This window comes from Telmatherina bonti (genome assembly GCF_933228915.1).
Source record: "Telmatherina bonti genome assembly, chromosome: 14".
Taxonomy (NCBI): domain Eukaryota; kingdom Metazoa; phylum Chordata; class Actinopteri; order Atheriniformes; family Telmatherinidae; genus Telmatherina; species Telmatherina bonti.
This window is the reverse complement of record NC_136612.1, coordinates 20485770-20497522: the sequence shown is the minus strand read 5'-3', so window position 1 is coordinate 20497522 and position 11753 is coordinate 20485770. Positions and strand designations below refer to the sequence as shown.

Below are 11753 nucleotides of genomic sequence, written 5' to 3'. Positions count from 1 at the left end.
TCCTGTGCTCTGTATTCTTATCTTCTTCCTTCTCTGTGTACTCCTCCTCTCTCCTTGCAACCATCCCTGACTTTCCTTCCTTTTCCACTTCTATATTGCGTTCTTCTTTCCTGTTTTTCTGTCCCCTTTATGATCACTATCTCGCGGCATCCTTGCCGTGACTCAGCTGGCAGCCCATCATGAAGTTCATTAACGATCAGTATGAAGCATACCTGCAGGAAGAGATTAACATCAACAGAAAGAAAAGGATTCCTGACTCCAGAGTCCACTGCTGCATATACTTCATCCCTCCAACCGGACACTGGTAACAACGCACAAATTACTATATGAATAGATGTGTGACGCACAAATTTAAAAAAAAAAAATTGCACATAATTTAAAGAAACTTATAGATGCTTGAACACAAAAGTGAATGACAGCAGTTACTGTTATTATATGCTGCAACTCTGCACTCTGTGCTCAGCAGCATGCATTTATACAGTCTCTTTGTTTGTTCTCAGGTTTTAGAATTCAATGGAGTGTCAAAAATTTCTGCTTTATTATGCTTCGTATTGAATGTGAACCCACTCTCGCACCTCCCTCTCAGAGCAGTATCCCACACCACCATTCCAACCCACACACACTGGAAAGAGAGGTTGTCCCCGCCAGGTCTTGAAACAGCACAATGTCCCAAGTTTCTTACAGATGCACACATCTGGCTCTGATCGAGCTGCCTAATCTGCCTTGGCTCTCTGCACTCAAGTTGGCTCAGGCCTGCAGTGACTTGAGCTCAGGGAATTGGGGTGCAGTTGGAGGAGGAATTAGGGGAAGGGTGCACATACAGTTGTGTGTCCATCAAGTGATAGATTTGCAATGCAGGCATTCTTTTTAATTAGCGTAACCTTAGTCAAGTATTTTGGGAAAAATGTTGAAGCAGCTGCTTCTTTGGAGCAGACAGACTCCGTTGATAACAGAGCACTGTTCAAGTGCTGCACCTCTGTTGCTGTTTGTGTCATGGCCTGTCTTTACTCAGGCATGGGACTGGTGTGAAGTCTCCCCCTCCCCCCTAACTGTCTCCAGCCAGTAACATTTCATCTTGATCCAACAATGCAGATGTCACATGGTCTGAGTGGCAGCTGCTCAGGACTTGCCTTAAAAAGCAAAAGGGGAGGCAGGCAGGAAGGACAACAGTCTGTGTGTGCATGTGATCAATTATGCACTTTTGTCTTTCTTCATTGTTCTCTTGCATGAGTGCACAAGACCTACTGAAGCTGCTCCAAGCTGTATTTGTCAGAATGGTGTTAACCAGGTCAGAATCTACTGCTCAAACGTGCAGATGCTGTCTCAAAAAGTCAGGAAGCCACCGGCTTAGAAATGGGCCACAAGCCCTTTTCACTCTCATTAAGCAGCTGTAAACACAAGCTGTATAATATGATCATTCATGGATGCAACAGTTCCACGTTAGTCACAGTCATTCTTCCATGTGGGGAATTTGTGAGGAGCATCTGCCCTCTGGTGTGAGTTTTATGTGAAATTTTCATGTTTAATCTTTCACATTCTGTCTTGTTTTCGGCTTCCTCCTCAGTCTTCGGCCTCTTGATGTAGAATTTATGAGACGTCTCAGTAAAGTGGTCAACATTGTCCCCGTCATCGCCAAGGCCGATACTCTCACACTGGAAGAGAGGGACTTCTTCAAAAAGAAGGTCACTTTTTATCTAGTTGATCTTTTTGTCTAATCGATTCAATTGATCAACACAGATCCAGTCATGAACATCCATCCTGTTATGTTTTTACTTACCAACATGCGTAATGTCTGATCTCAAATGTTTTGGCAAAATGAGCATTAATCTCAATTCTAATCTGTAAAATATGCAGATTTAAGTAGACATGCTGATTGTTTATGTCCTCCTGTCTCCTGTTTCAGTGAAAGAAACTAGTGGGTTAAAGGGTTGTTGTGTGTTTGAACGTGCTCTCTGCAGATCAGGGAAGAGCTGCGAGCCAATGGGATTGATGTGTATCCCCAGAAGGAATTTGATGAAGATGCAGAAGACAGAATGATTAACGAAAAGATCAGGGTGAGAGCAATAATTTAAGGTTAAACAAATTCCTGGCAGGAGTTGTGTCTGGTTTTAATTTAACTTGACTGTTTTCTAATTATACCGTCTGTTGATCTTCACTCTTTGAGCAGGAGATGATCCCATTTGCTGTTGTGGGTAGCGATCAGGAGTACCAGGTCAATGGCAGGAGGCTGTTGGGGAGAAAGACCAAATGGGGAACTATTGAAGGTATCGATCTTAATCTCCTTTCATGATTTTAAAGAACCTCTGAAAAAAGTAGTGAAGACACAATTAGCATGGAAATTTCTTGGGTTTTTTTTTTTTGTTAATGAAGAGAAAAGGAGAGGAGTTGTAACCAGACAACCTCTATAGACAAAGCGCCTTTCAGCGCAGACTGCTGTCATGTGCCATGCAGTTGGCTCAGACTCCCAGTAGACAGGGAGCCTGTCTGAGGGGTTCTCATTTGTTGTTCTGTCTACAGTGACACAAATATTAGGTGGACTATGGATGCTTGCATTGGAATTAAATAGTCCTAAATCTAATCCGTATGGTTTATATTTCTACTGTTTTTTTAAAACCCAGTAAACAAGCTGAACCTCATAGGTTATTTGCCAATTTTATGGTCAGTTTCACCAGCACTGTAGTCTCATTTTACACCCTTAGTCTGTTCACGTTCATGTTTTTACTGTAGAGTTGGGCTTTTAATATTTAATTATGTTATCCACTCCAGACAGGAGGCCCCACCCTCTATCTAGTGTCTCTTTAAGGAAGTTTCATTTCCTGAGTGTTCAGTGCAGAAACACACACCACACACACATCCAGTGGGAGTGTTTTTGTGTAGTGATTCTTATCTCCTCAGAAGGACATAACTACACAGATGTATGGCGTAGGTGAGGGCATCTGAGTGTTGAAATGACGTAAAGCATCGCAATGTTTTTAAGGAACATGAACAACATGAACATGATCAACAACTCCATCTAGTGGAGTTTTCAGGGAACTGGACAAAAAGCAGTCAGGAAGCAAAGCATGCAGCTTTCACATTGTTTTGGTCCTTTATTGACAGTTGCACAAACACAATTATCTATAAAACCTGTTTAAATATCTTTTCTCTTCCGCTATCCTGTGTAGTTGAGAACATCGCCCACTGTGAGTTTGCCTATTTAAGGGATCTTCTCATCAGGTGAGTGAATTTTGTTGATTTAAGACCCAGTATGGTTTGTTTTTCTGAAATATGAATACAGTTCGAGTCAAAAATTCAGGGACCATTGCCCAACAGACCAAACACAGAAGCAGGTGAGCGTCGATTCTTAAAGGAAATTTACATATTAAATGAGGACATCATTATGACGTCATGACAGAAAACTTGGAAATAATCATGTTTTGTTGGGACATCAGCTGCCATGAGATCATATATATATTGAAGTGCAAATGATGTTGCACTTCTTTCTTTAACCAAAATCTCTTTTTCATGTTTTTTCCATGTTCTTTGCTAATTGGCTGCTTGCCATGAATACAACAGAGAGCCCAACACTGCCTCATCTTTCAGGATGCACAAAATATTGAGATCTAGTACTACAGATATGGAGGGCTGATTTGGCTGGGTGTGTGTTGAGGCATCTTCGGGATGCGTGTTCAGAACGTGTTGGGCGCACGCTCGGAGTGCACAGCGTAAAGGCACCCCAATGCGCACACATGGCCAAAACCACATAAGATGTCTTTGGCAGCCAGTGAGTTAAGCATGGAGAGTCTGCATGTCATATTGGGATTGCAAATGCCAGACAAACAAATTTAACGGAAAATATCCTAAATCTCTGCATTTATCCATTTTCCTCGTGTAAACAAGGTCAAATGTCACCAAACTGAATGGCACAGTGGTAGACCAGCACATAGGCAGAGCTCTACAAGTGGATCTACTATTAAATCACGGTTACTTGTGTGTCTTCAGTTTAAAACCAAAATAACACGTACATAATTGGGAGAAATACAGCTATATTCAGCTGTAATGAATCCAGTAGATATTTAGCTGCTGTTTTGGATCCTATTTCCCCACAGGCATTAAGTAACAGGAAACAAAAGTCACATCAGAATCATGATGAATGTTGAAAAAGACTATGTGAAACCAGATTCTTGGGTGTAATAATTTATTTCAAATTGTCTAAAAGTTTTATATGTAACACAACATAAAAGCAAAAATGTCCCCAACCACGGCAGTATTCCATTAAACTAAAGTTGTGTTACATCAATAATCATTTTACATGTAAAACTACTCCCTGATAGCTCCAAGATAACCTGTGTGGAAGTTTGGGGAACCACATATAAAATAATAATAGCAGCTTTTGAAATTCTATGTTAATAGGTTTGCTTGTTTATCTGGTTTTGTTGTTGTTTTGAAGGAAACTTAAATGGACTAAACTTAACTTTGAAATTGAATAATTTCCACTTTCAAACTTGCTGAGATCATCTTGAAACCAAATTTAAGATATTTAGGAAAATCATTGACTTGTATGATGATCCTTTGGTCTCTTCTTTGTGTGTTTGTGCTTTTTACTCTCAGGACCCACATGCAGAACATTAAGGACATCACCAGCAGCATCCACTATGAAATGTATCGCGTGAGACGCCTCAATGAGAATAACACAGCAGTGGCTCACGCCAACGGTATCCCAGAACACCATCTGGCCGCCCATGAGATGTAGACGCCGCCTGTGCCATCGCAGTGTAATGCATTAGCTATGAGACTTTGATCTTCTACAGTCTTCCCATCACTACAGCCCCCATCTCACAGGTGGGATAGAGTTTTAAGAGCCTACCTGGGGGACTTTGTTTTCAGTGACTTTCTTCAGCTGAAAGGACGTCCATGTCGGTTTATTGCCTCTTTAACAAACCTTGTCCGCTCTCGATTGCTGACAAAGACAGTGAAGAGAAGACTCTGTCTTCGTAATGTGCTGCAGCTTGATTTTTTTTTTTTTTTTTTTTTTTTTACCTGCTTACACATTTTACAGTTTGTGGTGCCAAAATGTCTTTCTACCAAACCAAATGGACTTACACTCAGTGTTTCTCTGTAGAAGATTTACAATAGTCGGTAACATTTATTCTTATCCACTCCTTTCTGCAATCATTTTCTAGCAGTTCTTGGAGGAGAATGTGCCTCGAGAAACACAATGTTATGTTTTTATGCACACACTTTATCAACATGTGTGAAAAGTTATGGTAGTCATGTTGCTCTTGACACACTTCATCATCTGTCATTGATGAAGCATGTTGGAAGAAGGCTAGGTAGCATTTTCCCAACATGTCATACATGCAGCATCATTCAGCGGTCCCTCAACAGCTGAGGTTACCATATAGCTCGTCCTAAGTTTGACTTTTTTGTCTCAACCTGTGTTTTGCTTTAGTTATGTGTTTATGTTGAATATAGATGTCATGTCCTTGACATCTTTTTAAATTCCCAGTTATATGTCCTCGTTTATTAATGGAAATATCATAAAGAGTGATTTTAAGATGAAAAAGTATTTATGCACGTTATAAAATGTGAATGTTTTTCATCAGTTGTCGTTCACTTACTCAGATTATAAACGCTCTTGCACAAGCACGTACGCAGAAACAAACACTAATGTTTTCCTACTTCTAGGCCCACCGTAGTGCCTTATTTATTGGAGAAAGTTTTGTTAGCTTGTTGACCGAAACTGGACAGAGAGCAGGTTTGTTGGTTCCAACTAGAACACATTTAGACTTTTTTTTCAGTCCTGTTGTGTCCTTTATCTGGAAAAGTCGAGTCTTCCATTAACCAAGACATTCATTTTTTAAATCTATTTTCCATAATGTACCAAAAATCTTTCCCTTTCAGTCATACACATATATATATATATATATATATATATATATATAAAATTCCCTATGCTGTCACTGTCATCCTCTCTTGTATATTCAACTGTGTTCTGATACATTTTTGTACTTGTATTATTGATAACAAAATTTCCTTATTTTAAAGAAATAAAGATCAAAGTTGTAAATATTTTACTGATTGCACCATATTTCCCTGGTATTACTCTCACGACCATTTAAAACCTGTGTATAAGGTAGACAACAGCTTTTAGATCATTTTCTGCTACACTGAATCTTTGTAGCATTTGATCGCAGGTGTAATTCACTTACTGGAGCACTTAAGTTGTCATTAAGCTTTTCCTTGATTAGCTTCTGAAATCAATATGGCTGCCTACCAGGTCAGTGCATAGCTGATTAGCGCTAATTACTGGAATGCATGAGTGCGTCTTTTTGTCCTCAGTAAGAAAGATGAGCGTAGACGAACTCCAGACGTCTGAAGATGCCATTGAGGATGTGCAAACGTCAGCATCGTGTCCTGGAGCGGCAGAATTTAGAACGAGAATAAGCTGACACCAGATAAGAGATTTTTATGCCTAAAATGTTCTGAATCATTTTTAGCTCCTCTGTTAGTTGAAGCTCAATCTTCAAGTTATTTAATATAAAAAAAAAATCTAAACAAAATCATTATATAAAAAATAAATATTAATGCAACACTGAGGGAAAAACCGGGCCTGGATGTTCGTGTGAGGAGAGGATTTACCACGCTTCAAAATGGCGACTTGCAGCCTTGTCCCTCAAAATGGTGTCTGCTGCGCCCCATCCACTGTGGCGTTAATGTGGCACACGCCAGTGACATCCATGACCTCAAACTTTGAACGCCTCCTCTCATAAGCCGAGACCTTCACATTGTCATGCTCCCTTTTCTCCCTCCACGTCCCTCTGGGAGCGAACGGCAGAGAAGCAGCTGCATCTCTGCTCACGCCGGCCGTGACACGCCGCCTCCCTGCGTGCCACCCAGTAGCCGTCTCGTTGGCACCCACCCAGCTCTTCACCGCCTGCTTTAATGACTTTTATTAATGAGCCGCATGCTTTTATGGATACTAATGAAGTTGGCAACTCTGAAGAGTTTTTACAGGATTTGCAGACGTTAATACGATGCAGTTTGTGCTCGTGGACGTGTTTGGATGCATGTTGAGTTGTACTCAGAGTACATCAGCTGGCGTTTGACAGATTGCATCGTTTCAGTGCTCAGTGACAACTTAACAGCTTTGCCACACTGCTGCCAGACTTCAGCACAGATGAGCTTATGTTTTCCGTTCTCCAACAATAAGATGGACAGACCATCACATCAAGCATTATGGATTAACAAATACAGACATGCTGATTGGCTGTCAGGGCAGACATGAAGCGTATTTACAGAGATTCATCCCTCTTAATCATATACACACATGAATATGCATGATGTGGTTCCAGAGTATTTGCAGGTGAATTTCCTCTGAATATTAACCAGAGGGTGAGCTTCAGATAGTCGAGCAGGTTGGCAGACACTTAACGTGAAACATCCTTCTGTTTGTTTGACAAATGAATTGCACCTCGTTGCCACATCTTGTTAACGAGCCTGCCCAGCGAATCTGCATAGAGCCACTCTGCTACCAATTAACACCTGTTTGTAAAACCAGCATAACCATACAGCATCATTTTATGTTTCTCCCACTTTGATTTTTTTAATTAGCCGGCCTGATTGCAAAAACTGCCGGCGATGTTTTGCGCCATCCCGTATTTGCATATCTTCCTCCTTCCCCAATAAAACACGAGGAGTTGTTACCTCCATTTGTCTCCTCCTTCCTCTGTCTGCTGTTTCTCCTCTCCTTTGTTGGCAGGAACCTCACCTTCTCCTCCTCTCTCCAAAGTCAGTTTCCACCCTGCGTTTGGCTCAATGCCAGGCACTCAGACACGCATGTGGGGGGGCGGGCTGCGGCCATATGCAAATGAAACGACTTCATGCAAATCAGCCCCGCTTTTAATTAAAACTCAGCTGAAATTCAATTAGCTATGTGAAAAGAGAGGAAGGAAAGGGGTTTGTTCGGATACACGTGACGCAGGTTTGATAGAAAAATTCCCAGAACGAGAGCCAGAGAATATTCGGAAAACAAAGAAAATCCCGGGTAAAGAATGGGTGAGATAAAGCGTCTCAGAAAATTGATTAATTGTGAGGAATAAACTATTAAATCCGTGTAACTGATGATTGTAACTGGCTTCGATACTAGAGAGTAGAAATGTGCTGCTCAGGACACAATACTGGCAAGCTGGTTTACACACACACACACACACACACTGCTACAGAACAGTTTAGACAGAGAGAAAAAGATCCAGACTGAAGGTGAGACAGAGAGGAGAGCTCCACTGGTAGCAGCAGCCTCTGGCTAATTAATGTAAGTAATTAAAACAGATGCAGTTGTGTATCAGCGATTACGCTGCCAGCGTAGAAAATGATTGCGAGTCAGGGTGTGAATGCCTGTGTATGCATCCTTGGAACTATGCATGCCTATATGTGGAATAGACGTGTGCAAATTTGGTGACTTTTGGTGTCTTATCTCAAAGCCTCTTGCTAGTAGGATTTGGCGTCATGATGAGCAGCACAGGGAGCCACATAAGCATGACTGTTTTGTGTGTGTTAGTGTGTGAGGCATATTGGGGTTGTTAACAAAAGGAAAGATATGCAGCAAATGTCCAGGTTTTAAGACATTGCGTGGCAACAGAGTTGCAGAGCAAAGCAAGCTGCAGAGTGGCTCATCAGTCCTCTTCATGAGCCATACTTAGGCAGAAGACGTAGAGATGTCTCAGGTGGACAATAGGTGGAGGAGCTGCTTATTTTTCAGCAGAGTCCATGGTACCTCGCCAACAGCCGGCAGGAGGAGATGGAAGTGAGACTGAGATGGGCACTACTGAGACAAAAGCGATGCAATGAAAGAAAAAGGAAGAAAGACAGACTGAAAGGGATTCAGCTGAATAGATGTGTAAATGGTGAGGACATATGGTCTCACCATTTACACACGCTAACTATCTGTTAGCATATTAAGAAACTGCAGTAATATAAAAAAATAAATTAAAAAAAAGACCGACTACTTCCAATGATTAAGGTTCACTCTCAAGTCAACTTACCTAGACCACCTCTGCACCACCAGTGCTTAACTTCTGCTGGTGCTTTAGCATTTCATATTGTATAACTGTAACACACCACTTAATTTGTATTATTTGTAGTTGTTTAGGCTCAATTCAGCTGTTTTTTAACGTTATTGTGTTAGCAAACCCAGAAAAATGGTTTAGCGTTAATTTACACCTTTCAATATGCAGTTATGTATACACGTTGCAAACTGAAATTGTATTTGAAAACATCAGCGAACAAAACTCTATTAGAGGGAAGACGTTGACCAGTTTAAGGACTTTTGGTTTTTACACAAGCATTAAACTGTAAACAATTTTTCTTTAACTTCTTACGTTGATAAACCTCAAAGATTTAAGATCACTCTGCTGCACACGTATACCAACCACTGTGTCATACAATTTACATGGTTGGCATGCAAATAATGATAAAAAAAAAATTTTGATATAATCAAGTGTTTGTGTCCTTGTTTCTGTTTCTTTAAATAGATTTATATTCATGTTTTGTCTCAATTATTGTTTATTTTAAGATATCTTAACTTGTCAAGCTAATTTGAGCAACACTGAAAAAGACGTGACAAAAACATGAACCCAAAAAGATAAAAATCACAACAACAAATAAGTAGATAAATAATGAATAAATAAAAATACAGCAGGTAAATATAAATCATTGAATAAATACTGTCTATAAACGTAGAAAGAGTCAAATCAGTGTGGTAAGCATTTGTCCACTTCATCACTGAGGAGCTAAACTGTAGTTTGTGATTAAAAACTAAAAAAAAAAAACTACATGCAGCACACAATGCAGACCAAAAGATTCAATTAGATTAAATGTCCCTGAAGGAAATCTGAAATGTGCCCATGTGGAAAATGACACACTCATCAGACTGGTGTGTGACTTTTTTTTTCTGCTCAAGTCTGCTGACAGCCTGCAAATTCCATCAGAGATGATGTGAATACAACCACCCAGCTGCCTGGGAGAGATAGTTTAAAACCAGTTATGTGTGTGTCAAGGTGAGACAGTGACGGTGGTGACATCTTGTGATGATGGTTAAAGATGAAATGATACAAAGAAGAGCTGAGAATGAAAAGGCTGCCGCGAGAAGAACAGCAGTGTTTCGTTTGTGCATGTTGCAAAGACAGAAGCTGTTTTACAGAATGCAAACAGGTAGCCGAGAGCGTTGGAGAGGAGCGTAACGAAAATTCATTTTCCCCATGGCTGCACATCGGCTTCAGCTGTTACGGAGAAGGAACAAGGTGCAGGACCTTGAATGGATTCTCCCCACACACGCGCACACACACACACACACACACACACACACACATATGTAGTGGCACAAATTCATGAATTCCCTCGGAACGACCTGATAGCAGTGAAAATGTAGATCACCGTGTAAAAGAAGAATGCAGGAAATGTACGAGTGACAGAAGGCTTGATTGCAAAATGAGCTGAAAACAGTTTAGTGGGAGAAATTGGATCTGAAAAGAAAGAGGAGAAGCAGAGAGATGAGCTTATCCCAAACTGCACAGATAGAAGTGTCTGTATAAGTGCAGGCTGGATTGCCTTTTTCCCCCTTTAGTCAGCCATAATAGTGAAGTTGAAATACAGACATGTTTAATCCCCCACGGATCCTCACAGACCTGCTGATCTCACACACAGATATCAGCTGGGATATCAAAGCAGACATTTGTTAAGCCCAAACCTCGCGCAACGCCAGTTTGACCTCTTAGGTCCTTAATTATATCAAAGATGCCTCAATATTAGCTGAAAACCTCTCCGCCCCTCTCTGCTGTCATGTGCACATCCATCCTCTGGGCTTTTCTCCGTCTTTATTAACTTGGCTTCTCTGAAAGGTTTGATATGGTGAGGGGTTTATTATTGTGTGAATACTGACCACACACACTTTACTCAAACACAAACACACCCCTGTGGCTGCAGCAGTCATTCAGTCAGATATGAGCCAATAAAGCTTGCTTCTTTAAGCCGGAAGTGAGAAGCTCTTCATTAGAGGAGAAACATTGGCACAGTCTCCCTGAAAACTCACTGAGCTCCTAGGCTGATGCTCTGGCTTCACTCGGCTTCCACTTGTTCCTGTCCAACGTGTCAGCATCGGCTTATTCAGAGTTGTTAGACCTGATGCTTATTCGCAGTCGTCCATGTGTTCGGTGTCTGTGATGGCAACATTCTTCCAGAATGATGGGAGAACTTTCTGTTAATGAATCATCTACACATCATGTGTGATATATTTACAGTATTTAATGCTCTGCAGACAAGCATTAACCCTTTCATAGTGGCTCTATAGTGGACACCTATTTCCAAGTTTTTCTTTTGCATATTCATGAATGAGAATACTTTTGTAAGTAAACCACTTTAGTGGATGTTTGTGAGTCGTACAATACATTTCCACTCACTGGAGAATAAATAAATATATGATATAACTTAAAATAATGTACCAGTAATTAAACAAGTTAGCCTTTTCCAATAAATAGGAAATAAAATATAAATGTGATATATTACATAAATATTTTATAGAATACATTAAAATAATCGTAAATCATGAGAAATATTAAATATTACTTAAAAAAAAAACAAAAAAAGTATAATTGCATTTGTCTTTAGAGGTAAAATACTGTGTTTAACAAAAGGTTGCATTGTTTCCTATTATTTCATGCATGAAAGTGTTAAATAAGATGTCAGATTTGGTGTTCCTGCAAATGTGACAGATAATA

General features: G+C 40.3%; 1 protein-coding gene across 4 annotated transcripts in view; it reads left to right on the top strand.

Annotated features, from left to right (window-relative positions):
* The window catches only part of septin9a (septin 9a), a 57543-nt gene extending 51595 nt beyond the window's left edge, over positions 1 to 5948 (top strand). For all 4 annotated transcript variants that reach the window (XM_079253481.1, XM_079253480.1, XM_079253483.1 and 1 more), the window contains 6 exons: positions 167 to 304; positions 1565 to 1682; positions 1959 to 2054; positions 2168 to 2264; positions 3165 to 3216; positions 4591 to 5948. In XM_079253481.1, the coding sequence (XP_079109607.1) occupies positions 167 to 304; positions 1565 to 1682; positions 1959 to 2054; positions 2168 to 2264; positions 3165 to 3216; positions 4591 to 4732 (643 nt within the window). In that variant the 3' untranslated portion in view covers positions 4733 to 5948. The remainder of the gene's footprint in view (positions 1 to 166; positions 305 to 1564; positions 1683 to 1958; positions 2055 to 2167; positions 2265 to 3164; positions 3217 to 4590) is intronic.
* The last annotated feature ends 5805 nt before the right edge of the window (positions 5949 to 11753 follow it).